The sequence below is a fragment of the Dipteris shenzhenensis genome, chromosome 6 (assembly GCF_047967505.1).
Source record: "Dipteris shenzhenensis isolate YYH24624 ecotype China chromosome 6, Dip_SZ_1.0, whole genome shotgun sequence".
NCBI classification, from domain to species: Eukaryota; Viridiplantae; Streptophyta; class Polypodiopsida; order Gleicheniales; family Dipteridaceae; genus Dipteris; species Dipteris shenzhenensis.
The window spans coordinates 47,868,756-47,883,961 of record NC_141601.1 but is presented as its reverse complement, the minus strand read 5'-3'; the positions used below and the strand labels follow the sequence as shown (position 1 = coordinate 47,883,961).

Sequence of the window (15,206 nt, the reverse complement as noted above, 5' to 3'; positions counted from 1 at the left end):
TGATCTCTCAAAACATTTTTTTGGTGATTCATGTGTGAGAAATAATTGAACAAAGAGGGTTAGATAGGAATCTAGTTGTGGGAGGGGCACTTGGGAGAGCACACTTGGAAAATGTTTCTCTTGTGCAAACCACCACGAGATTTAGCAAATTCCGTACAAATGGTGATAGCACTGGGAAATGGGTCCATTAAAGATTTAGCTTGCCTCCAAAGGAGAGTACGAAAGCCTAAGGACACAAAACAACTATATAGATACAACCAGTTATGACCTAAACAAGGTTAATACCTTTGATCACAACCCTCAATGTGCATAATGGTATAAGTTTCCAACTAGTCAAATTGTTCAATTTTATTTACGACCGTTGAGAAAGGTAAGGTTCATAAATATATGTATGTATACATGCGCGCGCGCACACGCACACACACACACACACACACACACACACACACACACACACACACACACACATATATATATAGAGAGAGAGAGTCCGAAACTCCCTTCTAGAAAGTTGTATAGTGTCGCAAATTCAGATAACTTCATGCTACATATGAGAATATTCTTGGTTATATATATTTACCCATCAGACCTGTCCCAGCAAACATCACTGACAATAATATTAAGGATTCAATGATAAAATTTATTTTCCGTTAGCAATGTTTGCCATGTAGTCTGCTCAAACTGCTTGCTTTATCCACTGTATATTTATAGGAGCCGAATTGCACTAACTCTGTCATTCCCACTTGATACTGCAACCGACACTGCAAGTGAGAAAAGCTCCACAAGGTGAGAACATCGTTTAGAAGATGAGAAAAAATTTTCAATGATGTAGAGCACCCTATGCTTTGAGAAAAAAATTCACTCTGAAAGTTTTCAAAGTTGTGCTGACCATGCTTTCTGTGGAAAAGATATTTCTTTGCCATCCAAAATGCAATCCACTGCTGCTTTTAAGTCCCTGCCAGAAAACATTGGCAGTGCAAACAAGTCATAGAAATCAGTTATTGCACATCATCTCTTCTAAGAACAAAGCCTTTCTCATTCATAGTTCTAGAACACTTACTTGCCAGTGACTGGCTTTCCATTTCTGGGCCGTGAATCATCAAACTGTCCATGATAAGCGAGCACAAATCCTTCTGATTGCTGTCAGTTTCCAAATAAACAGTTACTCCACAAAAAGTAGTTCAATTTGAATTCTCAAAATTTGAAGCACTAAATGCCCAAAGCAAGTTGACTCTACAGCATTGATAGTTTCTATCAGCCAGCTGAAACTTCATGATACATGGTTAAAATAACCATGGAAATCTTAGAAAAACGAACTCTCAAATCTAATCCATCCTTTTCTGAACTGTACTCATTCAGGATTACCTTTTTAAACAAGAACAAATCGGGAGTACACACAGCGCCATAAGCCTTTGCAACTTCCTGTGTCTGTAACATGAGGGACATCCCATTATACTAAGCATTAGATAGGATCATGCAAGGGAAAACTGCTGGTCAGATCTTTAAGTCGAATTTTTTTAATGGTAAAAGCATTAAATGTTATGGCACTACAGCTCATTCACAATGCTTGTATTATCTATTAACTCAGCATTGTCAAGGCAAAAATGGTAAGATCTACATTACATAGCAAAACTAAATTAGAACTTCCAATAACCAAGACCATGAGGTTGCAAGGACTAGCTTGTATCGAATTCCTATGGACTTTGTCAATACCAAACATGGATGTAAACATCATATAAACATATGATGACATGCACAGATGTGCACACAGAACCCTCGTAACGAAGGCTAGCACTTGGTAACTTCCTCCACTAGGGTTCGTAAAAAGTAACCTCCTCCGCTTGGAAGGAACATTGTGTCCTTGTAATTGAACAGTTAAACAAACCTAAATCATATCTTCTTTTAAATAATGTTCTTAGTAGCAGCTATATTGCAGGTCCGTTTGTGACATCAGAATAAACTCCCTAGAAAACCTTTCAAAATATTGGCAAAATTTACGAAATAGCCATACTCAATAAGGATACTCTTGAACAAAGTGCCAGTTTCTTCAGGTAGGTTTTCCACTCCATATAGAACTTTACGAGCAAATATTTACCCAAACATGGGAGAATAATTAATTTTCCTGGTACATACTGTACATGACCAGTCCCAACCATAGATGGAAGGATGTGTACACAATGACATTGGTTCTCCATTTCTTACAATTTCACAGGGGCCATAGAATTTATGTGCAAACATCTTGACAAACGATAGAAGGGGTGGAAGACCCAATCCTTAAAATTATGCGATGAGAGGTGAAAGCCCCTACACAACATGCAAAATCACAAAATAAACAGCATCAGTAGGTCCTGACCCTGAGCCAAACAAGCTGACAAGGGTGTGCATAATGCCAAGTCATGCCATACTAAAATCAATGCTGCAAACCCGCACCCTGAGGAAAGTCTCTGCTCTGAGTCTATCAGCCTGAGAATCCGTGGATGTGTGGATGAAGCCGCTGAGAAGGTGAGACATTGCAGCTGAAGGTCTCTGAAAACTAGAGTAAAAAAGTTCAAGGAAATGGTTCAGCTTCCTAAAATAAGCTTATGCTATGTTGAACTGACTATGACACATCAGGCTAGGTGAGAGTTGAAAACAACAGAAGAAGACTGAAAACAAACATCTCCGCCAGGGAAAAACAGCGCTGACAAACTGGGTATCTGCCTATCCTCTGAGGTCAAGTGCCCACTGCTATGCCATGATCATGCATAAGTCAGTGAAAGAAGGTGATTTTTTCATTTTTGACCATCTGCCAAAGACAGTGCCATTGAGTACGAAGGAACCCTGGGTAAGGCCCTGCAAACGTAGGTTACCTCTAACCAAAATCTCACGATGTTCAGCAGACTCTGCTGAAGTGCAACGACATTGGGCCCCCGATCCCACCTTAGCTGAGAGAGAGAGGCCCATGACTCCATCGTGTGCCCTGCTGAGGAGCCTCCGCAAACTCTATCCAAGATGGACCAATGAGACACAGCTTGCAACAGCAACCAACAACTTTGATCCTTTGCTCTTGGGCTGTATCCATCCACTAGATCTTGTAGAGACGATAAGACTGAGGTCTACTGCACGAGTGAAAAACCGAAAACTCAGCTGTAAGCAAAGAGTAATAAGGGACAAGGCCCTCTCACGACAAAAGGCAGATGAACAAGGAAAGGCATCATACTGTCAATAGGTTTTCTCTCCAACCTTGACTAATATCTCTCTTGAATGACTAGCAGGGTCTATAAATTATAGCAGTGACCTGTAGAGGTCGTAACCTGGTATGAATAAAGGTTCTGGGAGATCATAACCGAATGAAAAGCAGTCACCCATTCAGTAAATGACACCTCTACCCTATAAATCCCAACATGCTATTAACTTTGAGCAACTAGATGTCCATCAATCTGAATAAGGAAGCCTCAAAATAGAGGCTGCCCAGAAATCTCCCCTCACTCAAGCTAGGTTCTCAGCCCAAAGGCAGCCTCACCTTGCTGAAAATGCAAAAGAGAACAAATAGAAGGGGATGCCCTTGAGTTCTATCACCCAAAAATAGATAAATAAAAGCCATGAAGATTGAGCTGCTTCCGAGATCGAAGCCCTAGAGAAAGTCCCCAAATTACAAGCTTAGTCAATAAAGTCTTGCTTTGTACTTCCAGGTTCCAAATGTGATGTCAGAAGTAATAATGCAACCTAAAGGTTTAGGTTACGTCAAGGTGGGAAACCATGATAACTCGGCAGTGCTTGCAAGAGCGGCACATTTAAGAACAGATCCATGACTAATGGAGTGCCTTACAAGGTAAAGGTTGTTCTATAGCAAGGCCTAGGCATTAAATGAGGGTGCACATGGGAGAGATCTCAAATCACAAACACTGGGTTCAGGGGACGGTTCCAAAGGTTCTCGAGGAGATCACGTCAACAGTAAACCAAAGAGGTTGTAGAAGCAACGAGGGAAACCCGAGGGCTGGGTGGTGAATCTTGGAAGACCTCTCCATGTTCGTGTTAACATTGGTATCAGAGCAGGGTGCATGATGGAAGTCTTGGACTTGGAGTTGCAAAGTGCCCTTGCAGCAGAATAGGAGATTGAGAAGACAATCAATAATATAGCGGCAGCTTGCAACAATTTTGAAAAGCAGCGGATCAATCGTCGTTTTCCTTTGGCTATGGTACTTGAGACTGCCACGATTAGGAACGACAATCCTGAAAGGATTCAAAGCTTCCATGTCAAGAACCTGAGTGACTATATTCCCTTCCCAATTGCTAGAGCCACTAGTATTTCCTATACCTTGCACTGGACCTGGAAGCAAGTTAATGAGGGCTCCTATAAGACCTCTTAGCATTATCGCAAGTCCACAAGGACTAGCCTTCAGGTATTTTGTATATTCTCACAGATTGAGGGATGGTAGAAGAGAGGAGCGCTTCCATAGAGTTGTATCCTAAATCTCCTGCCATTGGACTGCCAACCTACGCACCAAGTAGGTGAGGGAGATGGCCTCAATGTCAAAGTGATTGGCTATTCCCAATTGTGGTTGTACCCAAGAAGAATGGAAAGCTCTGAGATTGTGTGGATTATAGGAAACTCAATGCTCAGATAATGCGAAATCCCTTTCCAAATTCCTTTCACTGATGGTATACTAGATCAAGTTGTAGGGCACGAGATGTACTCCTTTATGGATGGCTATAATAGGTACAATCAGATTTCTTTGGCACTCAAGGAGTGGGGTGCATATGCTTGCAAAGTCATGTCATTTTGTATGCATAATGCCCCATTCACTTTTCATAGGTTCATAACTTAACGGACTTCATGGCCATTTACTTGGATGATTTTGTGTGTACTAGGCAATCTCCATGCATCTTGCCCGTCTTGACAAAGTCTATCTCTCACATGCATTGAGGATCTTGCGTGGATAGTTCTAGGTTTCTTCACACATGCTATGAGTGGAGACAGGGCGGGCAGAGGGCATCCCACGTGAGAGCCAGATCTGCACTCTATGTGATATGCAAGAGACCGAGGTAGAATAACATTTTGCCTTCAGATGCCCAGTGTACTTTGAGATCCGTGGACGGCATCACTGTCTTTTCAGCAGCAGTTTTGGCCCACTGGAGTGTTTTTGGCACACACTGATCAGAGACGCATGGCGATTTCCCTCCTCGAGGCCCAGAGTCATAGAGATCAGCTCACATAAGCTTAGAGGAGAACACAGGAGTGACCGTTAGAGTCCAATCAAAGCATGCTCATGAACTTTTTCTCCGATGACCCATGCCAAGGGCAACAGGAGACTAGACGTAGAAGAGAGCCAAAAGTACACAACCCGACAGACTAGACCTCGGGTACACACTCTCACGAAGACCGTAAAATATCTCCTCCCTACTTTTTTATGCGAGGAGACAGACCACGGAAGTGACAGTTGCAATTGTCACATGACGAGCTTCCTCTAGGAAGCTACAGAGGAGAAGGGAGGGACCCAGGCAGTCTAGAAAAATAGTAACCATCACTGATTTTCTTCCTTGATGTTGCAGGGAGGGACCCGGGCAGTCTAGACAACAGCATCCATCACTGATTTTCTTCCTCAATGTCGCCAGCCCTCATTAGATCCAAAGCCATTGTCAAACGAGGCTATCTTGTCCATATTCAGCCAACCAGTGGAGTTAGTCCCACAGACAACATACACAGGTCCAGTCACCCTGATGGATAGCTGATTTCGTAGTCGACAACCAGGGTCATCCCATCATTGCCCTTTACATTTTATGTTCTTTACCTTGCAGCGATGTCGCAATGTATTTATTTATGGTCTCGTTTAAGACCAGCCTTGGGGTATGGGTGCCTGTTTTTAAGTGGTTCCACCCGTATCTTTCATTGTATCTGTTTTTTTTTCTTTCTTTCTGGAACTAAGGAAGGATGATCTATCAAGCTATCTGACTTCAACTATCCCATGCCCATAGAAAGTTGACCAATCCTTATAGCTATCTTGTGCATCTCCAGTCACCATAGTATAACATACTAGGCTACGGATCAAATGACTTGTTTAACTGCCAAGGCTATATTTGCAAGGAAGAGCTTGGTGAAGTTCCAACAAATTACAATGCACACACTCTATGACCGGCATTCAGTTTGCCTTCTTGGGATCCAAATCCCCAATACAAGAGCTATACGTCTTAGTGAAAAAACCAACTAAGTTGTACTAGTTTTCAGCACCAAAGTACTGGTCCAAAATGAGTCACATCTTCTCCAGACTATCAACCAATCGCTTTGTCATCTACAAACTCAGAGTCTAGTAACTCTTGTCAGATCATTAGGCGCGTTTGGACAAGACCTACCTTTATGTCTTCCTCATGGTACCCTAAGTCCAATCAATCCATCCTATCATAGGCCTTCTTGAAATCTAGGAGGAGGATCAAGAGAGGTTACGACTCCTATGAGGCCCAAACAATCGTCCCTTATAAAGTGATGTTCTCCAAGATATTCCCCTCCTAAACAAACCTATTTTGCGTGTCATGGATAATATCAAGGCAGAGAGGAGGGGAGATATCGGTCCTGAATCAAAAAGCATGGTGGAGTGCAAATTATATCCTCTCCCGGACATTTCTGCACTAACAAAACCATTTAGGCCTTGAGCCTTCTGACTCATCATAGTTTGCAAGACCATTGAGGGACATAAATTTAAATCTCCTCGCATGCAACCACTATCTAGGGCGTGAGTATTCTTGCACAGAGTAAGCAACGGATTGGGCAACATTGTGTGGCCTCAGCTCTAGCACTAGTGTGTGAACACCCCACTACCCGCATATTGTGGTTTGTGAGTGCACCTATTGTATCTACTTTTGGGTCCTCTCTTTGGACATTCTTATTTAGTTATTGATTGCCATATCCTGCTGTCTATTTCATTTTGAGAGCTTGCATTTACATATAAGGCCCCTCTCACAAGGAAAGGGTCGCCATTGATGCAGAGCTTGATAAGAGTCGAGCGGCATTCTCAAGAAGCCTCATCTGCACAAACCCCACGGAAGACATGAGTTCAAGAAATAGGAGGGTCATCTACTGGCATATCGCAGGCACATTGGGTGGGCATCATTTGGCGAGATCCATAGGGGCATGGAGCCGAATCCCCCAACAGCCTGAGCAAAGGCAGAGCATGCTTGGTCACTTGAGAGGAGATAGTAGCAGGATTCGAGCGATTGAAAAGGCCAATGTGGAGGAGCACTTGAGAGGAGCTAGTAGTAGGATTCAAGCGATTGAAAAGGCCAATGTGGAGGCATGGCAAAAGGGGCTTGCTAGAACCCTAGATGCCTTAGACCCTAGGTGGTGCCTTTGGTCATGGGAGGGTAGATACTTGCGCACGGTGCAGTGGGACCCAAGTGGGCGGTTTTGGTTTTCCAAGGTAGGGTGTACTCACATCACGTGGTGGAGGTGCCCTTCTTTTTCTACACTACCCACATTGGTAGACGACTTCAATTGGACTCGCCGACTTGGACCCCCTCATGGGAGCAGCGCCGGCTCAAGCAATATGTGCCTCAAGAGGTCCTTACTAGGCTTTGGGGCTGTTTTTGAACTAGGCTTCACTTGAGGAAGATTTTTTATTTCTTTCGATTAGTAGCTCTGAAGGTTTGCACAGAGACCTTGGATGGAATAGATGAGGGTGGACGAGGTCTATTACTACTATGACATCGGGGACCTTCATACCATAGCTCACTGCCTTTGGAGCTGACCAGCAGTTCCAAGGATTTGGTAGTGCTCCCTCGAGATGGGGCTACGTACCCAATAGACCTTTCCCCATCGAGATGGTTTCTCCAGCCTATAGGATAAACGGACTGAGTGTCACTTGCTTGGATCTTAACTTGGTCCATCCCTTTCACCGATGACCAAATTTCTCTCTATAGAATGGTGTCTAGGATACGGTTGTTAGCATCATAGCCTGGAGTATCTGAGTAGCATAGTGAGATTTCATGATGGGGGTCAACAGACTCGGCCTGCCGCCACCCTGGTCAACATCCCGCATCATATCATCAACACCCTGCAAGCCGCTTGGGAGTAGGGCATGGAGGGGTCTAAGAAGACCGCCGAACGGTGGGAGCATCTTTTACACTCTCATGGTCGAGGAATCTGTTGGTTGTGTAGCCCTCGATCCTGGTTGCTCGCACCTGTGTCCAGGACACTCTAGGTAGTGAGCTGGGATCTTGAGAAATAAGTTGCATAGCAGCTAGCTGTCCATTTTCATTGGCCAAGTGTCCCATGGATAGCAGATTCATGCTCACCCATCAGCAGGATAGCTTCTAAAAAGAGAGGCCTCTTCAACAATGTTGCTGTATTGCCTTATATTTACTTAAATGTAAAAGTGATACATTTCATCTCTATTGCCTTTGTTTCACTACCGAGAGCAGTGGTATATTCAGCAAGGGGTACACATTTTCCAAAACAGTAGAAGTGCCCTGTACGTTGGCCTATCTCAAATGAAGAATGATTCAGCTCCCACTAAACAAATATACAATAAGCACAGCTCTTGACATTGCCCTGGCTCGAATTCCCCAGGGACAGACATTGGAAAGGAGAGAAGAAGAGACAACAGGAAAATAAGGTTTGCTCCCAGTAGCTGCTTTCAATGAAAAACAGTCAAAATTATCTCAAGCGTAAGTTCAGAGAAGATTTCCATTTCATATACAAGACAAAGCTCAACTGAGATCCATGTAAAACGAATTGTATTGATATGACAAAGACCATATTGATAGTCTATATTTTCTTAAATATTTAAAGGGGATCAATAATCCCACTACAGAAGCGTGTGGCAGTGTCTCACCTTATCATAGAGATATGGAAATGGATACTTAAACTGCTTCGCGTCTTCTGCCATGAACTCAGGACCATCCTGTTGAACATAAACATATTAGGATCTTCTTAAAGGAAGCCAAAAAAGGAGATGAGAAGAGAGAGAGAGAGAGAGAGAGAGAGAGAGAGAGAGAGAGAGAGAGCGGGGGGGGGGGGGGGGAGAGAGGGTAATGGCAGATCCTACATGCTTCTCCAATTGACACTAAGCAAAACATATACATGACAAAGTGAACATAAGAAAACATAGAATCAGCAACACACAGAGCAGCAGTTCTTGCAATACAAAAGGCACAGTGACACACGTGCATATGACACGTTTGTGCCCTTCGATTCTTAAGTCCTGCAGATGAAACTTCAGTATCACAGAGACAAAGACAAGAGGGTGAGAATGAGAAGAGTGACTCAGGTTGACACACCTGTGGATGCGTCTTTACTGTATTTGACGAGATGGCTACCACTCCCAGGCCTTTCTTCATGTCATAAAAAAGGATATCTCAGTGCCGAGTTTAATAGCATCATCATCATTTCATTGCAGAACCCAAATACTAATGCAGCAGATCAGGTAGCAACTTCCAATTCCCAAAGTTCAATCCTCAGAATTAGCCACCCAAAATGACACGAGAGCTGACGTACTGGAAGGTACTCATTTGCAAACTCAGTAAAAGCCTTCTTCAGATGCACAACATAAGGGCAGTGGTTGCAGATGAACATAACCTGCATATATTTTCACGGTAGGTAGTCAACAGACCTATTATAAAAAGCCAGAGACATTTCAAATCAGTCAATCACACACTTCCCCTTACAGCTCTCCAAATCCTGTCATTAAGTCAAACCACATAACAGTAGAGGAAAGAAAGAGCATTTGCATTGGTAAACTCTTTAAAATTTATGCTAATATGGTTCGTGAGTCATAGAAATGTGAAGATTACAATCAAAAGCAGTGAAAGAAGCCAAAAAGAGTAGACAACCGAATCATTAGACTCCCCAAATATATCAAAAGGCCAGTCCTCATCCAATGAAAATGAAAAGTGCCATCTGGCAGAAGGCTCCAAGGAACCTTACTATAGGCATACAACATAATCTTGCATCTGCTTTGAGTACTTGGGAATAAACATAAAGCAAACCTACAAGGGTTTTATAGCCTGATAAAGGCATACAGACACAGCTGCTATAAAATCTTGCATCTACTTGGAAATAAACAGAAAGCAAACCTAAAAGGATTGTACAAGGCACATTCTGTTTCATCCAATAAATTTTAACTAGTACAGCTGTAGAAGAGTGCAAAAGATCATGGCTACACCTTGCATGAAAAAATGTTAATCCCGGATTCAATAAAAGCAACATTGATAAGATTTTATTAGAAGGCATTGCATAGGCTAGAAAGTATGGCATCTTCAATAATGACATTGAATATTCCAACAATGTCACATATGTTGGAATGAACCTACATGCCACAATTTTAAACTTGTGGGCGGCCTTTGTTTCTTATATCTACATCATTCCAAAACCATGTCCGAATTTATCATGTATATGAAAAATAAGCAGTGCAGTCTTGACCTTGAAAGCATCATGCATAGCAGGGACTTGCTACTATGACACCCCACTGATGTTACCAATGCCGGTATAGGCCATTATATATGCACATGCACCTCACACACACACATCCACATAGACCAACATACATGAGCACCCATTTCTCTAATGGTCTGCGAACTCTGTTTCTGTTAAAATCATAGTCACCACAAAACACTAGCTGAAACATTTCTAGGAAACGTGTGAAACATGGCACTATAGACGAAAGGACGTTTTTAAAAAAATTGGAAAAAATATTTTTCGACTTTTTTCCTGATTTTTCCAAAAGAAAATTGGGTTGCTGCTTTTTTTGTTTTTGGGGGGAGGAGACTGGTTGTTTGGCTTCCTGTATGTGTATGTGTTTTGGGTTTGTTCCTCTCTCGCGCACGTGCGTGCGTGCGTGTGTGTGTGTAGCAGCATTGCTGCCAATGAGACATTCCAACGGTTCCGGAAATCTTCCTCTGGCCAAAACACCCAGCAACATGGCCATAATCATCACCATCGACAGCCTTGGTTCTCATCTAATGGACCTCCTTGGAGACATCACTCTTCTCATTATCATACAGGTTCTCCCACTAGTTCGTCATGATCCACAGGTTCTTCTAGACAGTGCACCATTTGTTCCATCGCACATCACTGGATTGACTGTCCAAAAAGGTTTCCACCAATGGAGTACGTGTCACCCTTGTATCAGTGTGCACCCACCTTGTCAAATAGGTGCTCCAGTTCCAAGGCTTTATGCACACCATTACTGTCTCAGTTCTAGTGGACAATCACTGCTCCCATAATTTCCTTTACCCAGTCAGAGGAAATTCAGTATCAAAGCATGGAGTTACTGGACAAAGGTCACACCCGACCTAATAGCAGTCCCTTTGGTACTCCTATTCTATTGGTTGTAAAGAAGAAAACATCTAAACGGCTACATCGATGTTCAAGCTTATTCAAAGCTCACTATAAAAAACAAGTGCCCTCTGCCTCATCTCAACAACCTTTTTGATCAATTGTTGCCTGCCAAATACTTCTGCCAAAATTGATCTCAAGTCCAATTTACAATGAAATTCACATTCGCAAAGGTGATGAATATAAGACAACATTTCAAACCAAGTATGGTCACTTCACGATGAATGCCTTGTTATGCCCTTCAGAATGACCAATGCCCCTGCCACGTTCATATACCTAGATGAATCCAGGAACATTCCCAAACTCATCCTCTAAAAACACAACATAGTGCAGTTTCAATCTCACGAGAGTCACTCATAAGATTGAGAACCATAAACTCCATCATGCATAGCAGGGACTAGCTACTATGACATCCCCACTGACGTCATCAGTGCCCAACAGTGGGTGTAGAGCATAGTATAAAAGTATGCTCTCACACACAAAAATCCACACACCCACACATACTTGAGCATCCATTTATACAAAGTCTTCATACTGAGTTCCTGTCGGCACTCCAGAGGTGAAGGGCAAACTCAGCCATGGCGAAGGCTAGCACTCAAGGAGAAGGCTAATCAAAAAGTAGTCCAAATCTCTTCATTCAAGCTACAACTGCTTGTGAAGTCTAAACGATTTCATTTTAGTCTCTCCCAAACGAGCATCTAAATCTAAATCTAGCTGACGTTCATGAATGCTATCTTCTGGCCTTACCCAAAAAAGTTTTGTCGTTGTCTATCTTGATGATATCCTGATCTTCAGCTGTACTCTGATCAAGCATAAGCAGTCCCTACATCACGTATGCATTCCCTCTATATCAATTGTGACAAGAGTGAATTTTTTCATGCAAATAAAATACTTGGGACATATTATTTCATCAGATGGCATTGCAGTTGATCCAAAGAAGGTGAAAGTCATGAAGGACTTCCCCACTCCAGGAGACATCCAATATGCAGTCTTTCCTTGGCTTAGCAAATATCTTCACCAAAGTTTGCCATTTTTCTGAGATTGACCCTCCTCTCACCCATCTTTTGAAAGGCACTGCTCCTTCCAATGGAACACCTAAAACCGAATACAGTTTCAGCAACTTAAACAGGTTCTTACCTCTACACCGGTCATGGCAATCGCTGATCCCAACCTTCCCTTTGAAGTTATGAACGCTGCCTCTAACGTCACTACTGGAGCCACCCTTATGCAAAATTGACATGTCATTGCCTTTGACAGTCATAAGTTTTCGGATATTATCCTGTATATGACAGAGTTTTTAGCCATTTCTGGACTGGAAACATTATATCCTCAGTGCGGATACAGTGGTCAAAATGGATCATCATTCCTTGTCAGTAGATTTTCACACAGCCTGGGCCCTGTCATGAATGCTTGCCAAGCTCGATGGGTAGAGCTCTTGGCTAAAGTCCATATGAGCATCAAGTATATTCTAGGTTTATGCAATGTTGTCACAGACACTCTCAGCAAACTCCCCTTGGCTTCCTCCAAGGGTAGGGACACAAGGGAAGGCTTAATATATGCCCGTAAAAGGGGACCCAAACCGAGCCACACCAAGAGCCTCTCATACCCCCAAAAATATCGAGGAGTCTTTTCTCAACTCGGGCATTAAACGCCTTGGGGTTTTGTAGTGTCCCCATTGTACGAAGGACAAAGCTCTGCCATGTGGCCACCTGGATTGACAGCCCAGGCCACAAGATTTAAGAACGATGCCCAGACAGGGGCCCTGCTTCATGCCACCGTCAGCAACCATAGCACTGGACACTTCTGAAAACCATGAATTACTTGCTATGCGGAAATGTGGCAAAAAGGTTGTGATACCAGTGTTACATGCGTTTCACAAACAGATTTGTGAGCTAAGATTCTGATAACCCAACACAGGCACGACTGACCCTTCCATAACGCTTCAAGGAAAACAACACGCACAGGTTGCAAGGAAATTCCTAAAAGGAGTCTTAATTGTGACGGTAAGAATTCGATTCACCATCTGATGTAATTTTGCACCGATATCTGCTCCATATATGTACTGCAATGAGCTGCTAACTGTGGCTAGTTACTGCCAGGCCCACTGGACTGACTGTGTATGAATGACAGGAGAGCTGGGCCTACTCTTAAACATCGACGGGACTTGATTGTTATGTGTTTTCATTAGAACGGCTCTCAAGCACTTTCATCAGAAGGATAGTTGTCATGGCGTCACATTGGGGCTCTCGTGCATTTGCTAGCCAATTGTTTTTGTTGGTTTTTTCTGTGTGAAGCACTAACACCCACCAGACAACTCATGGAAACTCTTTGCCCCCACCTTATGTATTCAGGGCCACCTCAAGTGTGGACTCCCTGCTTTGTAACTAACCAAAGAACGGAGAAGATACCAAGACCCTGACGGACCCAGGCATGCGGGACCCCAGGCCTTCAGCTCACCACTCTAAAACTCCATAACCGCGGGTGCTCGATTCAAACACATACTGCTAGAGGATTGCTATGTTCTTGCAAAGTAAACACGTTGCTTCCCGGCAGCTTCCTTGGGGCGTCACAAAACTCAACCGCAGGTGCAATTACCTGGAAAACGCTTTGCTGCTGTTAACATTCCAGAGAAACTCGTCATGTACCATGATCTTGACGGGAGTGCATCTATTTACACGTGGAAACTCCAGTGTTTCCTACAATTATCTCATAATTAAGGGCGCCAGGAATTTTACTAACTTTTTGCTGAGCTGGACTCTCTTCTGCGAGATCATTGCATCATCCACGTATGCGATAAAGTTCGGCTCTGATTGGTGCCTAGAATCAGACTTAGAAAGGAAAGTGGAATGTCTGTTTAACCAATATAAATTGTACACTAAAAGCACTACAAAACTCTTGCCACGACTATAGAGCATATGTCAAGGCTCAGATACTTCAGAATTGCCAATTGCTACGGCCTTATCGGGCGATCAGGTTGATATACTCTACAAGGCGATCATAATGCCTACATGAAGAATTTTGGCTGCCGGCTTGGATTAAAAGCTATCCCCTAGCTACAGAATTAATCAAGCACTCCTTCTCTGGGAAAAAAAAGAAAAGAAAAAAGAATTCAAGCACTCCACACCAGCGACTTATTTCTGCGCGCCGAGAAGCTGCAAAAGCACGATGACAAGCGAAATATGGTATCCAGGGGAGAGAATGTTCGAACCAGTAAGGCGGGCTTGTCAGCAAAGTTATCGAGAGTCCATGTGATTCCGGTCAAGGGCTCGGGAAGCTGAGATGCAAGGAAAACAAAATGGTAAGCGAAAGAAGCGATGGAAAATGTTGAAAGGGGAGTGCAAGCGAAGGAGAGGAACCTGGAAGGGAGGAGCAGGCGATCCGAGGACGAGGGGAGGAGACGCCATGGCGACGATCTCAAACACAAAACTCAAACACAAACACAAGCACAAAAGGTGAATGATAAGGCCTGCCCAAAATCTAAAATATCAAAGAAGAAGACGAATTGGATTTGTAGCTTTGAAAAGAGGGTGGAGAGATGATGAATTGAAAGAGACAGAGAGAGAGTCTTTAAACATATGGAGGATTTGTAGAAAAGAAAATAGAAAGTGGATCATAAAAATCCAAAAATGATGATTTTTCTCTTCTTGCCAATCGTCTTCACTAACACCTACCTCCGGGCGCGCCCAAAAAACCTACGATGCCTTTAGCCATTGTTTATCAAACACTCGATGCCAAGCACTCTTGTCCAAAATGAAAGTACACACATGAGAAAACAAAATAGACACTCACATAATCGCAGCAAAAAATAGTATTGCAAAAGAGTTGAGACAACAAAATAGACACTATCATAATACACAGCAAAATATAGTGTTGTGAAATTACGGCTCTCTAAATGGATTTT

General features: G+C 43.0%; 1 protein-coding gene across 1 annotated transcript; it reads right to left on the bottom strand.

Moving 5' to 3' along the window:
* Positions 1 to 549: 549 nt before the first annotated feature.
* On the bottom strand, positions 550 to 14,856 carry LOC147901262 (uncharacterized). Its single transcript, XM_087376108.1, has 9 exons — positions 14,662 to 14,856; positions 14,514 to 14,579; positions 9,467 to 9,547; positions 9,250 to 9,303; positions 8,805 to 8,873; positions 1,366 to 1,428; positions 1,061 to 1,140; positions 890 to 955; positions 550 to 761 (listed from the first exon to the last, which is right to left on the bottom strand). The coding sequence occupies exons 1-9, from the start codon at positions 14,707 to 14,709 to the stop codon at positions 734 to 736; spliced, it is 555 nt and encodes a 184-aa protein (XP_087232234.1). The 5' UTR covers positions 14,710 to 14,856; the 3' UTR covers positions 550 to 733.
* Between the last annotated feature and the right edge of the window lie 350 nt (positions 14,857 to 15,206).